Below are 21,167 nucleotides of genomic sequence, written 5' to 3' on the forward strand. Positions count from 1 at the left end.
CTCCAACCTTTGCCGGAAGAAAACTTTTATCTGCACTTTCATTTTGTGCGGATCGCAACACGACCTCTCCGCGAACTATCCGTGAGGCTTTCGCGCTGCAGAACCCAGGGATCCTGGGTTCGATTCCCACCTCTGCCCGTTTCGATCTGGATTAGCATCGTACCGGCACGCGGTTGTGTATCACTACTGCGTGATGCACGTTAAAGACCACAGGCTAGTGGCTGTACTGCACTGGCTAAATTTCTCATCTACAGCTGGGCTTTTTTTTTTTTTTTTTTGTCCTTGTGGTTTTTTTTTTTTGGCTTTGGAATCACCGCCTTAGTCACATTTTCTTCTCTCATCTGTACGGAGATGTTTTCTGAGCATTTGGGTCACAGATGTTCCCTGCGTGTTAGGGAGTACTCCGTGAATGTCCTACTTTTTTCGAAAATGAGCCCCGACAATCCCCTACTTTTATTTCGACCCCAAAGATTGACACTGAAAAATACGGAATCTGTGGGAAAAAGTCAACCTCCAAAACGCACCCCCACGAATTCGAAAAACACTCCCACAAGTGTGTGCGGTGTGCATGTACAGTTAACGAAGCTCATAGCCGTGTGATCTGTAATATTTCGAGAGTTGAGTGATATACCACTCAACTCAACTGCCACTCACTTTACCCACGGTAAAAACCTCGACACCGATTTCTAGAATCTGTGTGAAGAGCACGGCATTTAATGCGCAACATAGCCAGAAGGATCTTTGTAATTTTAATACCGATTTATTCATTTGATCGTTTGTGGGTGGACATACTTTCAAAGACTCATGCCCGAGCTTCTCAGAAAGAAAAAAAGAAGATGGAAAACGTGCCTTTTGTTGATGCAAGTTTGCAACATATGAAAACGCACAAGTGCCACACTTGGTGGGGATGCCAAGACATTTACAAGGGGCACGAAAGTGCTCTTTGAGATCCTCGTTTGGCAGTTTGGTACTTTAGACCCATGTTATGGATTAAAAAAACGGCAGTGGGTGGCCTAAAAAACACTATTTTCGTTTAAGTCTCGTCAAATTATGAGGTGCTGGAGAAAACCAGTCTTCTGCGTTAAGTCCTTATTTCGAACTCCTTTCGCCCATTGAAAAGTATGCGGGAAGCGCCTCAGCAGATCCCTCGTATCACCGCACCGCAGTGTTCTTCCGCAGCAAAAAGGCCACCTGCTTTCATCGCTGTCACCATGGCAGCGAATGCCGGATGACTTTTTCGGTCGGCGGGTATATAACTGGGGAGCGTGCTAACCCACTTTCACGCCTGTGTTCATGCTGCTTCACGGCAACAGTCTGTGGCTGCTCATTACAAAACTAACAAACTCTGGCTAGCAGACGGCGTTTGGAAAATTGGCGATCGTTGCCATGTTGACGGCGATGAAAGCAGACGGCCTTTATGCTGCAGAAGAACTCTGTGGCGCAGCGATACGATGTGCCTGCCGAGGCCCTTCTCGCATGCTTTTTGATGGGCAGAACGCGAACGAAAAGAATTTAAAGTAAGGACTTAATGCAGAAGGCTGTTTTTTTACACAACCTCATAATTTGATAAGCCTTACACAAAAAGCATGTTTTTAGACTGGAGTTTGGAGGTGTTTTTTTTTTTTTTGTACAACATGGGTCTAAATTATCACTGTGCCCCTCCTTTGATGGTCATAACTCAATCTATGAGCTCTAAGCATCCTAATAAACTGAAATTACATTCATGCGCGACCGATTCGCATATTAAAAAAGTGATGAAAAATCCCGACACATACCGTTGGCGCGGAGTGACAGATGGAGCTACCGAACTTTGCCGAAACATGGTCGAACAACGGATGGCGCTTGTCGGCCACTCGCGAGCCATAGGTTACTGCGTGAACGAGCAGCCGACCAGTCCTGCCCGTCCACACGGAAACCCACCGCTCGCAAGTGGCCGACAAGCGCCGTCCGTTGTTCGACCATATTTGGCAGGGTTTTTCATAATAATAACGCCATCTGTCACTCCGTGCCAACAATATGTGTCGGGGTTTTTCATAACTTTCTTAATATGCACATCGGCCATGGATGCTTAGAACTCGTAGATTGAGTTAGGTATGACTGTAAAATGAAGATCTCGAAAAGGATGCTTACCATAAAATCCCGAGAGATAGCCCACCTAAAATCGAGAGCAAATCGGGTGAAGATATGGAGTGGGCTAACTTTCGGTGTATAATCAAGAAAAGTTGAAAAAATTCAATTTTTATGTCATGTGTCCCTTCCAAGCTTGTTATGGTGACAAGGGGCAACGAAGCAAAGATGACTATACTTCCGAGTCAGCAACGTTCGCTTATACCCGCCATAGATAACTAGCTGCATTTAAGTCGAGGCAATCATTGATCCCAACACTACGATTACTAGGGGTGGGCTACCTTTTGGTGCTTAAGAAAAATACAGCAAATCAAGCCAAAAATAGGGGTGGGCAATCTTTCGGGGGTGGGGCATCTCTCGGGATTTTACGGTAGATGCTCGTAGATTGAGTTATGACCATAAAATGAGGATCGGAAAAAGCACTTTAGTGCCCCTTTAAGGAACTCTTCTTACTTTTCATATGCCAGGCAGCATACAGTAAACAAGAGTGTGGGCATTTTAGTGGCAAGCTTGCCTTTTCCTCTTTGACTAGCCCCGAGCATGTATTATTCCGTCGCTCCAATACCCAGAAATATGTTTTGCTAGAGTTTTCGTCCAAGCCCCAAAAAGGAAAGTTAAAACGATAAAGTTTGTTGTTATCATGCTAGACATTCACTCTTCTCTTTTTGTCAAATTAGTCGGGGCAGTTTCTGAAGTGGTCGAGAGCAATGTGGAAAAGTAGGGAGGGATTAGGTGGGTGCCCTGCCTAAGCAGTTACGACCAAAACACGGGTCCTTCCCTCCGCAGTGACAACGGGGCCCTACTTTCCCCGGAGGGGTCAGAAGAGCTACCCTGTCAAGACGACCGTGCGACCACAGCGGCCCATCCTCCAGATGTTCCTGCATCTCAGCCAGCTGGAGGCCTCCAAGGTGGGTGCCTCCCCTGCTGCTTGCCAACATTATACGGGGAACATGTTGGCATTGTACCGTGGGACGTGGTGTTAAGGCTCGAAGCCGACTTAAGCCCCAAAGGTTTTGGTTCATCTGCCCCATTAAAAGAAACTGGCGGCAAACTGTAGAGGTTGTCGCCTCTTTGAGGAAATTGGTCACTATACTCGGTGACAACTTCTTGGCAATGCAGTGGAGGGTACAGGCACGCATTCCCTCTACCATTTTGAACACTGAATAAAGCTGCGCGCAAGCTCTCCTCCTCTCCACTGCACTGCCAAGAAAAGATGTCACCAAGTGTAACTGTGTAGGCCCCAATTATAGCTGAGCTGTTGATCCAGCCCATTTAGGTCATTTCATTTATTTTTTCTTAAAAGCCCCAAAGGGCCTTTAAACAGTCACCCTTGGTACATTGAATTGAAGGGCCTTTAGATAAGTCTCGCTTGGTACATTGAATCGCTGCAGTATCTGCTGGAGGGCAGCTTTGTAGCTTTGTAGAGTAATGAATGCCGCACTTTGCTTGTCCACTGTGTTGGGTCCTTATGCCCTGCTGCCTCCCTCATCGGTGCAGGGAGTGGACCTGGAGTACGACCAGGCCCTGTTGGACTTCTTTCTACCGTACCACCAGTTCGTAGAGACGCTGTTCCGGGCAGCCTTGGCACAGGGACTGGTCTCCCAAGACCTGGTCAACCTTAGTGAGTTGTCTTGGAAAGAGCTTGTCAACAATCGGGGCCGAACGCGAGCTTCAAATGGTTCGAAACCCTTTTGCAAAGGTTTCGAATGTAAGATGAGGTATGGTCCATTAGTTTGGTCTCCTAGGAGGGTTTTCTCAGTCAAGAAGGATGAGCTTTTTGTATTTCACATTACGGCGTTTGTTTGTTGGACTACTTTGCCACTTCTGTGGCTTTGGCAGAGTCTTCAAAAGCAGCAAGTTTAGCTTTATTTCAAGAGACGTGAATTCGCTGGAATGGGACAGGGTTGAGGTGTGGTCAGTCCCGTGGCGATCGCACTGAGAAACAATGCGTCACTTTCTTCCTCCGCGGCTGCCCTTGACTTTAGCAGTCTCTTTGTTCGCCCATTCGTCACTCGCGGTGCCCCCGAAATCACGACGCCCTCTCCGCGCGCAGGTGCGATGGTGTCCATCGAGGGCGTCCCGCTGCACATCGACCTCATCCCCAGGCTGTGGCTCGAAATCCTCCAGGGAGAGGTGAGTGCAAAATTCTCAGCGCAAGCGGGGTGCCTAAAACGCATCTTGGGCCGGCGCGTTCGCCGCTCTCCCGAAGGCGGCCCCTCGATTTCCGTTCGGCAACGTCGTAAAAGCGTCGCGCCGTCGCCCACCGCAATCCCGGCGGTGGGCAACGGTCGTCGGAAGCTTCTATCTGGGAGCCAAGACGCTGCGACGACGGCAATGCTCGCGCTCGTTCGTCTGCCTAGCCAGAGCTTTCACGACCAACCGACGGGACCGCGACGTCCGACAGCGTGACACTTAGTCTTCTGCGACGTCATTTGTTACCAGTTCGAGACCGCTCTGGATGCGTGGGTGGGTTAGGACACTGAACAGACTGGCCGGGGGCTTGTATTGGGCACCATGGCAGTACTGGAATGACGGGGGCTTATGTTGGTTTGTCTCTCTCCTTTCTTTCTGCTTGTTCCTTGCAGAAGTGCGTGGAGTTTGGGGAGTTTCTGCGTAGCAGCACGTACGTGACCAACTGCGTGTCGGCGGTGCTGCTCGAGGAGAGGGGCTACCTGAACAACCCCATGGTCTTTCGGCTCTTCTCGTTGCTGGTGCCGAAGGTAAGGCCGGCCGAGCCTGCGGTCGCCGCGACCGGCCCTTTGTCGGGTTGGCTTGAGGCGTTTGACCTCTCGTGCGGTACTTGGGGGTCAACTTCATTAACATTCCTTTAGCGCAGGCTCTTTTTTAGGGCTAGTTTCCAAGCCTAGAGCACCGCAAAATTTGACGATCGCAATTTGTTTTTTCGGGGCTTCGTTGGGGGGCCTGACATTGGCAATTTTCATGACTGTTCCCATGTGTCTCCGGGTTTACTTTTATATTTTTTTGTGTGTGATTAGAATTATTAATTTGTCCACGCATTAAATTTTATTTCAGTTTTCTTGCCACCTGATAGTTTTCTTTTCTGGCTAGTACAGTGCAGCCTCAAAATAAAGACTTAAAAATAGAACAATGGGGTACCATAATGCCCTTGCTGCATTTGCAAAGGTTCGACACGTGATATCCGATTTCTCTGAAGTGTGTATCTGATTGAAAGTAGAAAGCTTGACTTTCCTTCTTAGCTCATCATTTCAGATGACCCGCAATATTTATGCGGTTTTTCTTTAATTGAGGCGCATTGTTTTTGGTCTGTGTCACAAACGATGCGCACATTTGTATTGGCACAGAAATCTCGCAGTCTCGTCGCAAACCCTGCCAGCTCGTTCGGTTGGCACTTGGTGTTTGTTTTCTAAGTTTAGGCCAACACCAAGCTAGTTCAGCGCTGTTTTTTGTCTCGATTGTACTCGAAACGGTGGTCTTGACATTTCTGCTTTTGTCGCTAAGCCTAGGATTTTAGGGATGTTTGTTTTGACCACCCCTCCTACTTGCTTGGCGTTGAATATTCTAAACCCCCGTCGAAACTCAGGTGGGCAAGCAGGTGCTCAAGGAGAGCGTTACCAACCTGATCCTGTCTCGAGCCAACGCGTTGGTCGCCTCGGAAGCGGCGAGAGACATCCGGAAACACGCACGTCGGATCACTGCCGTGAGTGGCCCAGTTTCTTCACTGATGCGCCCCTCACTTCTGCCGAAATTGAGTTGAAATCCTTCCACAGAAATATGTGGATGTTTTGGAAATTGCAGATGTTTAAGACGTTTAGCCTATAACGATTGTGACTGAAGCATTTGGGTTAATGACAGTAATTAATTTTATTCTGTCTTTATTTTGACCATACTGCCCAAGGCCAAAGTGGGTCGGTAGGCACGTTAAAAGTAAAAGCACCCTCCAAAGTTGAAAATATTATTCAGAAAAGCAGACATTTTTCCACTACTCGCAGCATTCATTGATAGACAGTTCCATTTGTTGATACACTTAACGAAGGAACAGTTCTAAAAAAGTCAATGGAATTTTGTAGTGTTTTGTTCTAGTTATATTATCATAGCTTGCAAATGAAACATACTTGCGAATATTGATAAGCTAATGACCGTGTAGCAAGTTAAAAAATAATTGAATTCGAGTCGACTATAATAATAAAAAAAAAAAATCTTTACTCGTAGAAAGAAGCAGAACATAGTCACGTCACGAGATGAGCATGTACATTTTTCTCAATTTTAAGTTCACTGCAGCAGAATTATGGCGAAGGTTTGAGTTACGTACGTCTGCCCGGTTCCTACTTGTCAAAGCTCAAGTTATATCTGCATTGCTCCGGCGAGGCTCCCAGCAACCAATTATAGCCTTTTGTTTCTTTCACCAGATGGTGCTGTATAGGTATGATCTGGGAGCGTTCAGGGACAGGTCGTTGCAGTGTGTGCCCTAGGTTGTAGAACATGGCTCTTTGCTTCCTTTCCCATTCAGGACCTGAGAGCAGTCCTACTGGTACTGTCGGTGCACGGGGGCGTCGCACCGGCTTGTCTTGGATTGGCCGACTACCTGCGATCGCTAGAGGCGCACTGCCAGGAAAACCTGCCCCCAGCTGAGGAACCAAAGCCGCTGCGGGATTCGGAAGGTGCGGCCCCCTCGAATGCGTTGCCGGGTTCCCAAAGACGAGAGGGGGCTGGTAAATGGCTCGCTGCTGTATCTGGCGTCGTGCCAGTTTCAAAGATCTGAAGAAGTGACTGTAAAATTTAGAGATGGGCGTTATGTACACTGCTGTAGGGAAATATTGGTTCAATAAAAATAAATACTAATGTTTAAGTGACAGGAAACCAAACACGATTAACGCTGGTTTAGGTTCTTGGTCACACTATGTCAGAAACTCTCGTGGATCAGATCGCCAGTTACTCTCAACTAAAGGGCACAAAACCACTTTCTGCGATAGTCTATGTGGTCATAACTCAATCTATGGGTACTAAGCGTCCTAAAAAACCTAAGAAACAGCATATTTGTGCATGGCCGATTTCTCTATTAAAACTGGTATTGCAGTCGAATCTCATTAATTCAAACTCTTAATTAAATCAAACTTGCGGATCATTCAAGCTAACATGCAGGTTCCATCCTATGTCTCTCTATGGGAGGAAACTCCCGGTAATTCAAACTTTGCTTTATTCAAACAAATTTTCAGTCCCTCTCGAGTATGAATTAACGAGATTCGACTGTAAAAGATTGACACCAGATGGTGCCATCGGACGAGGAAGGGCAGAGCCCTGCCCTTCCTCTTGCAGTGGCGCCCTCTGGTGTCAGTTAATTCTGAGGTAATCTATTTTTTGATGTCGAATTTAGTGGAGAAATTGACCTTGCATGAACGTAATATTTGTTTTTTTTAGGATGCATAGAGCCCACAGATAGAGTCGTGACCATAAATAGACTATCGCAGAAAGTGGTTTAGTGCCCCTTTAGGTAAAACTGCGTCCAAAGTGCAGCTTCTGCATAATGGGCTTTTGCCCTTTTATTCTGAAATCTTAACTGCGGTAAATGTTTCTCATGATGTAGAATACCCGAGACTGTGGTAAAAGCTGGGAAACTTGGTCAAAGAAAAAAGACAGGGGAAAAGAATGTCTCAACGTTCTTTTCCCCTGTCTTTTTTCTTCGACCAAGTTTTCCAGCTTTTACCACAGTCTCGGGTATTCTACATCATGATTAACTTCCACCAGCTCGCCTGCGCACTCACTGCTTTTTCATTGGTAAATGTTTAGGTGATGTTTTCTGTATGTATGTTTTTTGTACTATAGTGCTTGAGAATAAACAACAGGACAGGTTTCTTTGCTGTTCTGTTCCATTAACTTGGGGGAACCGAGGGTTTCCCTGAGCTCCAAAGTTTCCTTGCGTTCTCAGAGTTCGAGCATTATTTTAGAAGATCTGAGCCATACATTGATGCGTAACTGAGTGCCATATATTCCCTAGTATGTGTGTTATTCTTTACAAGGTCTGTAGGCTTCTGCTGTGCTTTACTACATCATATCTAAATCTAGAAGGGGTTTTTTGGCTGCCATCAGTAGAGAGAGGCAGAGATGCGCTCGTCAATTCCAAAAAGCTTGAGAAGCGCCGCTTTAACCTACGCTCCTTTGTTGGGTCTGATTCTGCGTGCAGCATGTGTTTAACGAATCTGCCGTTCCGATTCCAGAGAGCCCGCCGCCCAAGAAGCCCAAGAGCCCCATCAAGGAGGAGGGAGAGGAGGAAGGCCGCCCCAAGAGTCCGACGGAGCCCCCTCCTCCCCCGCAGCAGTCCTCGGAGCAGGACCCCTTCGAACCGCTCTTGGACACGGTCCAGGCCCTGCTCAAGATGCTGCCCCACGGCGAACACCCGTCGGCGTCATCCTAGCACCGCCGCCACCACCGCCGGCGCCGCTGTGCCGGGACGTCCCGTCGACAGAGAAAGCGACACAGTCCTCTTCCTTCCGCTCGGTCGTCGTACCCCCGCCACTTCTTCTCACAAGAACTTCTCGCGGAACGGAAGGGACGCGGAGGACGCGTCTGGTGGACCCAGGCAAGAAGAAAACGACGACGACAAAGTTGCAATGGCGCACTGTTTCGGACCGCCGCTGCACTCCAGCTGTGATACTTTTAAAAAGGAAAGTCTCCGTGGGAGGGCTTTGTTTCCAAGCCCAGAACGAACTCTCTGCCCTCTCGCTTCACGTGCTCGCGACGTAGATCGCGTTGCCTTTGTTTCGGTCTCTTCTTTCCGTTCTTTTTTTTTTATATATATATAGATATTATTCAGTGCTTTGGGGACTCTGCGAATCTTTCCATCGTGGATTTTTATCATCTGGTCGGACGAAGAAGATGGCGTCGTTAGTCGCGTGGAGAGAGCGCCGGGCGGGGAAACGGGAAGCTACGACCGGCCATCGCGAGCGTCTTCTGGCTTAGAGTTGCCTCGGAGTGAACGTCGACCTGAGACTGCGAGACCGGTGCCTATCAAGGGGGCCACCACATACGCTCTTTTGTCACTTTTTTTTTTTTCTTACTATTTATTGCAGCACTGGATGTTCTTTTGGCTGAAGAGGAGCATCGCAGGGCGGCCCTTGCGTCGAAGACAACTCTGCCAAGAGCGCGCCATGCCGCGAAAGCCCCGGAGCTCTTCTCTGCCTTTTATTTTTTTTGTCTCTTTTTGTGGGTTGATGGACTGGCAGAAAAAGTTGTGCAGAGTTTTGTGAGAGCCTATGCGAGGAAACGTGCATTTTTGCCCCGCGACGAAAAAGAAAATTGTGTCCGACGACAGTTAGGCGACGGTGTCCGGAACCTTCTCGACCTGTTTCAATTCTCCGGTTCACGCGGGGAGACCCGGGAACGCACGGGGAACCCCCAGAGAACCGCTCGGTGGTGCGATCTTCTCGGACAGAGAACCTTTTCAATCCTGGCACGTTGTGCATGCAGTTATTGTTATATCATGTTTTTTTTTTTCTCATTAATATGCCGCCAGGGGGCGTCGCCTGCTACTTCCTGGCAGCCGTCGTGTATAGTGGCTGTGAATATTAGGTCCTCTTTACTTTTTCTCATTCGCGCTCGAAATAATGATGATGATGACAATGATAATAAAAAAGATACATGGCGAGGCAGATGCTTGCGTCGTGAGTACTGTTTACTTTGCTTTGTTCGCCGCTAAGCTGAGGGTACTGTTCAAGCTGCTTACTCATTGCTCCAATCATACATCTATCTTCAGTCATGTTTCGTTAACTCCGTTAAAAATGCAATTTGGTCTGGCAAATCATTCGAAATTAATCATTTTGCAGTGAAACATATGGTAATAAAAAGTCAAGCTCTAGATACAGGAGCAGCCGAGTAAATATACTACGAGAATTTAGTTTTCTCATCTTATCGGTTGATCGCAAACATTGCTCTATGCACATTACTCTGTCCTAGTACTTAACTAGCAATTGCCTACTATTGTTTTGTTTGTGATATTACTGGAACCATAGGCGTAGACTTCGGGGGGGGTGGGGGGGGGGGGGGGGCATCGGGGCTCGTGCTTCCCCTGGTGAGATCCGGGGGGGGGGGGGGGGGGGGGGTGCAGAGCCCCCCTGGGCCCGAGCCATGATCTTTACCGAGACGCTGTTCACTTGCCATGTAACGAGCTTCTATAGTAGTGGCATGTGAACAAAACGCCCACGTTGCCTTTATTGACAAAATACATGGGAAATGGAATCCCAGCGTGCTTTCGTTAGCTTCAATCTCCAGTTCTAGCGGAAACGTAACGCGCAACACCCCCCCCCCCCCCCCATCCCGCCTCGCTCAGAGAACTTCTCAGCCTGCACCCCCCCCCGGGAAAATGGAAAGTTTACGCCGCTGACTGGAACAGTACTCGCATGCGAGGTTCCACCTTACTTCTGCATGTTTTGAATGTCGAAGTTGAATGGGACAAAGACAGAAAGACCAAGAAGGATTGTTTAAACAAAACAAAAACGAAAAGAACACGTGGCTTGCTTGATGTAGAGTAACTATATGCTCCACTAACAGAGCAGAGTATCACAATGGTGCTGCCAGGGTAGACGTAGTATGCCGGTCATGCCCACGGTATAACATAGACATAGTAGCAGACGAAAACGTTGTCCCTTCGCTAGCCGTAGCCAGGCCGTAGCTACGCATTGTCTGGTTCAAGTAGAGATGTGCTGGTCGCATATCACTCCGCGGGTACCGCAGACGCAAGCAACACGGTCGTCCTTCGTGTCGTCTGCTTCGTGCTTCCCAGACTTTGGAAACGTGGTTTGAAACATCGCTCGCATTATGCGCCCAGTGGCTACACATAATGTTCAAGGAACCTTCCAGTTCGTTTGATTTTAGTGTAGAATGTTTTTTTTATTTCGCAAATGCAAAAAAAAGGCAAAAAGAAAAGCCTCAGCCCTCAGATGGCAGAAAATACATAGGAATAACCAAGGAGGATAGAAGGGTAGGAGAGGGCATGACGTCGGCCACCTAGCCTCCCACAAGCCATGCTCCCCTTGACGCCTCGCCTCTTTCTCATTTTTCTCCTTACTCTCCTCACGTCACGTGACCAAAGCTAGCCTTCGTCTAGCTATGGTGTACTAGAATACACCACAGCCTAGCCTTCGATCTGACAAAACCTACCGGACTGAGCGCGCGCAAGCCTGCAAGTAATCCTCCTACAATCAACCATCCATCTCACACGTGACATGTCACGCGCACCGATCGCCAGAGAGATCTGCGGTCACGCTGGGCACAAAATCGTTTAAACTTTTTATGACTAGGCTTTACCAATATTGCAACGTGCCCCTGCTAGTATTTCTAACCTCCTTGGCAACGTTACTAAAACACTCAGTTAGGAAACTCCCATAGAGACAGCTTTGAAAAAGTGGCCCCAATCTGTCTCCGAGCACCGAGCTAATGACGAACACAACGCCACCATTTCATTCGCAGCGGCCACTCGAGGAGCTGTACGTGACTTCTATTATGGCTTTACGTACAGATATAGCGGAAGAGGTTACGGGGGTGCCACGTGCCACCCCCGTCTCCCCGGCGGACGCGCCGCATTCACCTACCAAAGCTGAAATGCACCTAGGGCGGGACGTGCTACCTGAAAGGCCCGCTGAGGCATGGTTGTATAAAAACAATATTAATTGTGCCGCAAAACCCTGCAAACTAAAGATTTTAAAAACATAACGCGCCCCTTTTTTTGTGCTGAACTCTAATAAATTTCATACATAAAGAGCCTTTTTCGTTTGTTTTTACGCAAAAACAGGCTTTCAAAAAGCTCAAGGTGTGACCACAGTACAGACAAATGATAAAGAGTGGCGCTGTTGTCGCATTTAGCTCGGTCTCGGTGGACGCCAGCGGCCCAGGTTTCGACGGCGAGTTTCCCAACTGAGTGTTTTAGTAACGTTGCTCCTTGGGAATAACCATGGAGAATAGAAGGGTAGGAGAGGGCATGACGTCGGCCGCGTAGCCTCCGCAAGCCATGCTCCCTTGACGCCTCGCCTCTTTCTCATTTTCCTCCTTACTCTCCTCACTTACCATGCCAACGTGACCACATCACGTGACCGTAGCTTGACTTCGTCTTGCTGGGGGTACTAGAATACACCACAGCCTAGCCTTCGATCTGATAAATCCTACCGGACGGAGCGCGCGCAAGCCTGGAAGGAGTCCTTCTACAATCAACCATCCATCTCACACGTGACATGTCACGCGCACCAATCGCCAGAGAGATCTGCGGTCACGCTGGGCACAAAATCGTTTAAACTTTTTATGACTAGGCTTCACCAATATTGCAACGTGCCCCCTCCTAGTACTTCTAACCTCCTTGGGAATAACACCCTCGGCGATGTCGATCGTTGCGGTGCTTTTGCCCAACAAAATGGACAGAGAAAAGGACGAAAACGAGCTCTGGAAGGGGGGGGCAGGCGGCTCATAAAATATGCTCTTTTTAAAAAGTGAATCAAGCAACATTCATGATCGTCATTTCTTGATTTCTTCTCCACAAAGCACGTGATTGGATGCGAGCAGTGGCGTAGCCCTAGGATTTTATTTGTGTGTGTGTGTGTGTGGGGGGGGGGGTTCGGGGGTTCAAATGCATGAATCCCCCCAAATGACGAAGCAGGGTGAGCTCAGCGGTACGGACACTCACGCAAAGATTAGGAGGGCAAAGCTGCACTGTCATTTTTGAAAACGGAGCAGGCTTTATTTGCAGGGATACGACCGTGGTGGGCTACTGTTCTGCATTAGCAACGCGTGAAGGCCAGGCAAAACGCAAGGATAGCTTGTCTGCTCTGTTCCATGGGCGCCGCAATGTTTGTTTGTGCTGACGCAATAACACAGTAAAAAAAAGGGGGGGGGGGGGGCTGCGCTTTTCGCAAGACTCCGTTTTTTTTTTTTTAGAGGCGAGGCTCCTTAGGGTCTAACCTTGTCCGGCGTCCGTGCTCACATCAACTGCCATCCCATCTGTCTTAAAAAAAAAAAAAAAAAAAAAAAAAAAAAGAATGTTTGCGCAGTTGACAAGATTCGAACCTGTGCGGGGAGACCCCAATGGATTTCTATATAGACCTTTGCAAAAAGAGTGCTCTGGCCATAGAGATCATAGCCATAGAGTACCTATGAACAATAAAATCAGCATCATCAGCACCAGGGGCGGATTTAGAGGGGGGGGGGTCCGGATGTCCTGACCCCCCTCTTGATTTTTACATGTGTAAAATTTAGGGCGTGAAATGAGGGAGAGGGGGAGGGGGTTCCAAAACATATGGTACGCTGACCAACACCTGACCCCCCCCCCCCCCCCCTCAGGAAATTCCTGCATCCGCCCCTGATCAGCACCACCAGAGCCGCCAGAGCTTCGCCCCGATCAACATCATTCACCACGTAGAAATGCGTCCATTTTTTTTTTAGAAACTTTCGCACATATTGTAGTGCAGGAACATAGGGAAACTCCAAGAGCAACACGAGCGCAGCCCCTCTCTTCAGAAGAGCCTGTGCTTGAGATTATTACTCCCCGTACTTTTATCGCTGGGGGCTAGGATTTTGGACACTCTATTGCTGTTTAGTTTGGCGCTATCTAGCAATTCTGAAGCAAGAAACATTGGGTATGCCTGGGAGTGGCAGCTGCATTGTTCAAACGTGAGCTATTACTCTGGTGGCGCCACTATAGCCTAGTGTCTGAAGCAAGAAATACTGTGTAGGCCAGCTGCATTCGTCTTCAATTCGAGCTGAGTCGAGCTCGTGCTGAATTCTGAAGGACTCCTTGTGTCCAGTACTTGCTCAGAGAGGAAGTACTGGACTCGAGGAAGCAGAAGCAAGATGATGCGACTAGTGGAAAAATAAAAGTGGTCCGCTTTCTCGCACAAGCGACTGAAGCGAGATGCCTTTTCTGACGAAAGCGGAGGCAATCGCGCTTTCAGATATATCCCGGCCCGCCAACCGCCAACAACTCATAAAACAAAACAAAAAAAAAAAAAAAAAAAAAAAAAACACACGAAATTTTGACGTTTATTTATTTTTTTTTTTTTTGTCTATATGGTGTTCAAGGGAGCAGTATCACATCGGACACACCAATATCTTGTTAAAAAAGACGCGAAAAATTTTTAAACGAATTAAACGATTAGTAAAGAGCACCTGCTGGATGTCGCTAACGCCTCATTTGTAATGCCCGTCCAGGAACCTTGAAAGGTAGTGACGACAACTGTCTCGCCTCCGGCCACCACGAGAGAAAAGGGAAAGGAGGAACTCCCCTCTTCCCGAGAATGCCTTTTGTGTGTCGCAGAAGTCGCTATTGTCCCTCTACAAGAATTTAGGAGATTAACCCGTCCCTTAAAATTCGGACAAAAACAGCCGCTTCGGTGGCTGGAACGACTAGGCCATCCTCTCGACGTCAGCCTCGCCGCGGCTTTACTCGTCCCGAGACGAACTACGTCACGATTGCGTCGGATGTCACGTGCCCTCCGCTGGCTGCTCTCCGAACGCTTGCCAGAGTGGGCCGTTTATAACGAAAAATACAGCCACCAGGCTCAAAATAGAAACGTGCGATTGTCATTTACGTATATTGTGGATCATATTCAACCTATTTTTAACACGACTGGTATATTTCAATTTTCGTTAAAGTATCCCCAGCGCGTTGTCGCGGCCATCTTGTTGCTCTAAGGCGACAACAGGTGGCAAAATTCGAAGGCGCCACCAGACGCGACCGCGAGGAGGCGAAGAAGCTTCAGCGACCAACGACCGCGGGCTCGCAGAGGCGCCTGGCCGCCGGGTGAGCGTCATGGGTTTCGTCTCAACTGCATTACCGAACATGCCGAACATTCATTTTTCGTCCAAATCTAGCCCTGCAGCGCGAGACACATACACGACGAAACCGTCCGATCCGACGTGCGAACTGCCGGAATGACCTTCGTGGGTGAGGGTTTTCGTAGCACCGGAGAGCGTTGAAAACAATGAAGACACATCCAGAAAGAAGACATAAAGGATTGTTTAAACAAAACAATCTTTCTTTACTTTTATTTTATTTATTTTTTTATTATTATTATTTTTTTTTTTTTTGCAAGTGCCGACTAATCTGCCCAAGTCTCTATGGGAGGAGACAGGGGGCTGTCAAGCTACGCAATGTAGCTTTTTTTCCCTGTGTCCTTCTCCAAACTGGAGTCAGTAAAGATTAATTGAATTGAAAAACGAAAAGAACCAGAGTCAGTGGTCCGAACTAATCACTGATTTTAGTTCAGACCAGTGACTTTGGTCCGAGCCAACGCCAAAGTTTCACAACTGACCGTAATCTTATTTAAAACGTAAAGGTGTTTTCTGAAAATTTTAATGAAAAAATGGGGCCCATTTTTACCCGTTTCGAGTAACTGGCGCCATAGAACGCCGTATATTATACGAATTGTAATTATAAGAACTAAAAATTTTAGAAAACCGCTTATAACTTTTGAATAAGGCAACAATTGGTGCTGAGCACTGGTGCTAAGACTGGCATCCGGTTCGGTGTTACATTGGGACGGAGAATGAGCATTCGGTGATGCATAGTTCCATAGCCTCCTCTGTACGGAGAAAGCCTGGCACATCGACGACGGAGCCATAGAGCGCGCGGCCGCAGGAAAAAGGAGAGGAGGAGCGCGCCGAACGGTGACCAATATGGTAGCGCAGAGCAGAAAGGGCAGACCTAGACAGCGAGCGCTTGGGTCGTGAGCGGCCGCTCCCCGAACCACGCTTGTTTTTGTGTTTTCGTCACCGTCGTTTTTGTACTCCGGGAGAAACGGGCGCGGCGATTCGAAAGGGCGCAGGGAGAAACGGGAAAGAGTGGACGTTGAGTTTCTCCCCTCCACGATAGCGACAAGAAAAGAGAGAGAGAAAAAAAAAAGATTGTTTCTGCGTTTGGCCGCTCGCTCTTTTGTGGCGCTAGCAGGCAAGGTTCTCTCCGCTCCCGTTTCTCCGCCCCTCCTTTCCCATTTACGGCGGCCGTCTTTTCTCGTGACGCGCCAGGCTTTCTCCGTATAGAGGAGGCTATGATAGTTCATTTTCCGGGTAAATAAGACCGTGTAATTTTTTATTTATTTATTATACTTATCTTTCGGGTTCGGGGGGGGGGGGGGCACTTTGTATTTGGGAAAGAGGGAGATAATCCTTCAAATTCTTTCTTTAAAAATGTTTTTCTGTGTTTTTTTTTTAGCAAAACTGTAAATCAGCGTTTATCTTGTGTAGTCAGGCTATTCGTATTGGGGTTCCTTTTTGCAAATCAGTGACCGTTATCAGCGACCGTTGAAAAGGGTACTGCCGTTATTATCCATCCATCCGTGCCCGGCTTTGGTCGTTATTCTCGGAGGTACAGTGGGAGACGAGCGCTGTATCGCTGGGGCGCGTGTTAATTAAGCGCGGTCCAAACCAAGCCGCAAAACGGGCGCGCAAAACCCGCCTGTTCTTTTGTTTTTCATAACTTTTGTTTGCCGTTTTAGCCCAGAGGCGTGCGGGAGTGCATGGACGAAAATTAGGAAGGGCAGCTCGCCTGGAAGTCGGAGACTGAAGGCTGAGAGGGAAAGGAAAAAACGCACATGATGGGCGGGAGAAGAGGAAAATGCACCCTTTGTGGGATTTATGAGTGACTTCGAGGGGGAGAGAGAGTACAACAAAAGCAGCTGCTTCTTTTAAAGGGGTCATGAAACGATTTTTTGACTTTTTTTCTGTATAGCTTTCCTCCTCAACTCACTAATCGCGCATTGTACCAAACAGTTCAGAAGGACGAAAAGGAGCGACTCTCCTTTTGCTCGGACCAAATACTTTACGGACCGTCGTCTGTGTACCCGAACGCGTACCGCCATTCTACCGCTAGAAGATTAGCCGGTGTCGTATGACCTGCGTTTGGACCGAGTGACGCGCTTAGGGTACCGCGGATGTATCACAGTGAAAAGGCAGTGAGCTTTCGAAGGGAAGGAGGTGTAAAATAGTCCGCTGTGTTTTTAAACGATCGTACCGAAAATCGGGCTTTTGACTTTCTACTTTCTTTCTTTTGGCCCACTGAACACCTTCAGCCTGAGCGCAGTGGACGTCACGAGCTATCCCAGCCGATGCAGTACCCGGAGAAAATCGCGTGACCTGCATGCCGATTGGGCAGACCGACGCTGGGAGCTCAAGGTCACACGACACTCTCAACGCTGGATTGGCTGGAATGGCTCCTAGCGTCCGCTGCGCTCGGACTGAAATCCTAAAGTGGTTTCATGGTCCCTCTAATGCGCCCTTCGTACTTTTGTTGGGTTTCCGGAAAGCGACTTGCGCACTTCCCCGCCCCCTCACACACACACGCACACACACACACAGCTTGAGGTTTGCGAGGAGGGTGGACCGCCTGCTTGGCCGCAAAACGTCGCGTCCCATCACGCATCTCTGCCGGTGAGGGCCACTCGATCTTCCCTTTCTCCGCGTTTTGTCGGTTGGCGCTATTTGGGTTCGTCGATCGTCAAGGTGAGCTCTCCGCGAGCGGGGAGGCTCGGCCGCCGCGAAGCGGCGTTTTCGGGTGGGGCAGTGGATTTTCAATTTTGTAATGAGCCGCCCCAGAGTGCCGCCGCGAAGCGGCGTAAACGCAGCGGAGGGGGTGGGTTAATACATGCGCTCCCGTTACATCCAACGGAAATGCGTAGCGCCGAGAAACATCACTGAAGCATCACGTCCATCACGTGACCCGGGCACAGTTGATGCCTGTTGATACTGTGCAAATAGCAACTCCCGGTCAGTGTTGCCAACCTATTTTTCGAAAATACCCCACGGCAGCGTCCAGAAAACCCTACATTACCCTACGAATATTTCTTATTACCCTACGTTTTACCGTATACGAGGCAAATCTTTGTTCAAATAATACTGTTGCATGGATTATGATGATACAGGGTAATATTAATACAGTACAAAGCGACAGGGCACGCATACACGCGCATACCTGCGTTATTCTAGAACACCATGCTTGCATCTTGCATGTGCGCTGTGTAGCATCAGAACAACAGTGATGTAGCGAGCGCACAGACATCCCCAACCACCATGTTTAGTCGATTTGTCGTGAAATTAAAAACTGGGCTACGCGGAACCAGCACTCGCGGCGCCAGACAAGGCGGCTCATTACAAAAGGAGGCTAATCCGAACGGTATATTAGCTTCTTTGGGTGTACCGCCTAGGGATTCGTCAAACTAAGGTACTATTTGGACAAACTAGGCTTTTACACCAGGGGAGGATAGGAAACCGGCGACCCCTCCGTATTCGCTAAAATGTCATTCGATGAAACGTCATTGTTTCGGCTTCGTTCGCTAAAACGTCGTTCGCTCAAGTGAATGCCTCCAGTCCCCGGGATGCACTCACTTGATCAAATGACGTTTTAGCGAACGCCCAAGTTTTACCGAATGACACTTTAGCGAAAGGTCGGACGCCGCGAAGCGGCGTTTTCGGGTGGGCCAAATGGATTAGCATTTTTGTAATGAGCCGCCGCAGACTGTCGCCGCGAAACGGCGTAAGCGCAGCGCGGCCCCCGTTCTTCGCTACAACGTCGATTCGCTCAAATGTCGCTGTTCGCTAAAACATCATTCGCTCAAGCGATATGGACCCGTCCTGGTGGGCTCGGGATGGTTCCGCCCGCGGTGCCACGTGTTTCGCAGGTGTAACAAGGACCGCCGGATGGACCAGTCATCAGAAAAAAAATTGGCGGGACCATTTCCACTGGGAAGATACCTCTTCTGGCTCCATACTTCCTAAGCGCAACTCCACCTCCTCCCACGCAACTCCACCTCCTCTCACCTCTCCCACTTGCTCCAGCTCTCCAATCCTCTCCAAATTAGGGAGCCTACATACTCCAACTTGGTGTGTGGTGGTCTCAATTAGCACGTCTTGCAACTTGGATTCTTTCGTTTTGCATGATGTTGTGGTGTGGCAGCACACGGGTTGTAAAAATATGCAAAACTTGCGCGGCAGCTTTCTTTTTTTTTTTTTTTTTGTTATGCTTGCCGTTGAAGAAGCAACGTCTGACATTACCCTACTTTTGGCGAGGAAATGGCCGGACGGCCCTACAGCCCTACAATATACCATAAATGCCTAAAATACCCTACAAGTAGGGTAATTACCCTACGGTTGGCAACACTGCTCCCGGTTCATTCGAAAAGTGTGGGGAGCTGCGGGACCGCACTGTGGTCCCGCGGCTGCACGGATAATCATAAATAGAAATTTGGCACTTTGAAACTTGGTAACGCGTTGTATATAACGTTCATATTATATATACAATAAATTATACAAGACTGCGCCTCTAGAACCTATAATAATGACGGATAAATGTGCATGAAAAAACCACGTGACCTGAGTGAGCAGACGACGCGGCCGGGGTGAAGAGAACAAGAGAGGGCGGCTTGACTACGGATCAAGAACCGTGGCGTTGGGTCTTGATCGGTATCCGAGCGTGCTAAGGCACAGGGAGACAGCCCTTCGGCGGTGCCAAGGAAGCTTTGAACACGCCGCGTGACCGGCGAAACTTGCTTTTGACGAGTTCTACCTTTTTCCTGCGGCATTTTCTCAACGGCAAGTATCACGGCTCACACAGGACCTTAAAGATCGTCTTCGGCGGATGACAACGACGAACGAGTAGAAAACGTGTCTTTAGCACGCTGCCGCCGGCCTCTGCAACGCTAGCAAAACAAAACAAAAACAAAAACAAAAACAAAAAACCCCGCTACGTTTAGCTTTTAGGTGTTGGTTGACGTCGCTCCTCTCCCCCCAGATTTTTCCGGGATACGTTTTCCTGCTTGGTTTGGACCAGGAGGGAAAACTGCCGGTCCAAACCAAGCAGGCTTGGACCGGCACTTTTCAACAAACCAAACAGGATTTCTCCGAGATCCGTTCAAGTCGCTTCGCGGCGAAGGTCTGCGGCGGCTCATTAAGAAGATATTAACCCACCTGGCTCACCCGTATACCCGCCGCTTCGCGGCGGACCCGCCGGCGGCCCAAGCCCTGCCGTCCCCCTCTAATCCTCAGGAAAGGTAGCTCCCCTGCTTTCATTTCAATGAATAATAAATATTCTTTTTATGCCAAACCCTACATACATGCAAGGTTCAGAAGCCCAAACTACAGCCCACGCCAAACAAGAGCAACGGTCATTACAAACAATGGACCTTTTCCGAGAAGCGTTCTGCGCACGCGCGAGCGCCCGATGCCAAGCGGCGGAAGTCGGAACGAAAAATCGAGGAAATTCGGAAGGAGGCTGTATATCAGCGAGTAGAACACGTAACTGCAGCATATATATAATTGTGTTACACAAAAAAAGAACGCCGACGGAAAGGAAAACACGACGTTTGGGTGGACGCCACGGATGCCCTTCTTTCAAGTCGCGTTGGGCAGGCGCCGCTGCTCAGAGAGCGAAGAAACTGGTAGCGTAGCTCCCATTAGGAAGTTTTCGTAGACCGCGCTGCCCCCTCCGCTAAGCGTTCCGCAACGAAGAAGTTGCTACTGCGCCTGCGCGCCGATAGCCTTGACTGTGGAGTTCCCGCTATCGTAGCGGGTTGCGGAGGGCCTTGCGGGACGGCGAAAACGATCTACGAAAACTCCCTATTATCGATTGGTAGCGCAGGTAGGTTACTTCCTCGATTTTTAGTTAGTGCAGCCACCGCCTTGTGCCGTCGGTATGTGGAAAAGGTCTATTTGGAGATTCAAAACGGACAGGAGAGTAGACACTGCCAACGCAGACAACCTGTAGAACTTGTCCCCTATCCGCACTCTTCCCATCTGAACTTTCCAAAAGTTCAGCAGGTGGAGCTGTTGGATTCCCTCCTCACGTCAATCTGAAGTGAGAATACCAAATCGTAAAGCGGACCTCTGGGTCGCGTAAATCAGTGAATTCGCAAAATAGCTTGGACTGCGTGGGAAGCGCGAAAGTCCCGAGGGAGCGCCGGTCGGTTCGTATTGATAGCAGACGATCTCGCAAAAAAGAAAGCTCGAGGTGTGCGGTCGCCCATCAACGTTAAAAATTAGCCAAAAAAAAAAAAAAAAGAAAAGAAATTCTGGATTAATCAAAACGCAAAAAAAAA

The 21,167-nt window shown here is 48.7% G+C and overlaps 1 protein-coding gene across 1 annotated transcript in view; it reads left to right on the top strand.

Annotated features, from left to right (window-relative positions):
* The window catches only part of LOC8031762 (ubiquitin carboxyl-terminal hydrolase 34), a 101,134-nt gene extending 91,382 nt beyond the window's left edge, over positions 1-9,752 (top strand). Inside the window, exons 67-73 of the mRNA XM_042288594.1 lie at positions 2,914-3,035; positions 3,625-3,748; positions 4,181-4,260; positions 4,713-4,847; positions 5,690-5,806; positions 6,617-6,767; positions 8,322-9,752. Coding sequence (XP_042144528.1) covers positions 2,914-3,035; positions 3,625-3,748; positions 4,181-4,260; positions 4,713-4,847; positions 5,690-5,806; positions 6,617-6,767; positions 8,322-8,518 — 926 coding nt within the window. The 3' untranslated portion in view covers positions 8,519-9,752. The remainder of the gene's footprint in view (positions 1-2,913; positions 3,036-3,624; positions 3,749-4,180; positions 4,261-4,712; positions 4,848-5,689; positions 5,807-6,616; positions 6,768-8,321) is intronic.
* The last annotated feature ends 11,415 nt before the right edge of the window (positions 9,753-21,167 follow it).

The sequence above is a fragment of the Ixodes scapularis genome, unplaced genomic scaffold (assembly GCF_016920785.2).
Source record: "Ixodes scapularis isolate PalLabHiFi unplaced genomic scaffold, ASM1692078v2 PGA_scaffold10__122_contigs__length_95168666, whole genome shotgun sequence".
NCBI classification, from domain to species: Eukaryota; Metazoa; Arthropoda; class Arachnida; order Ixodida; family Ixodidae; genus Ixodes; species Ixodes scapularis.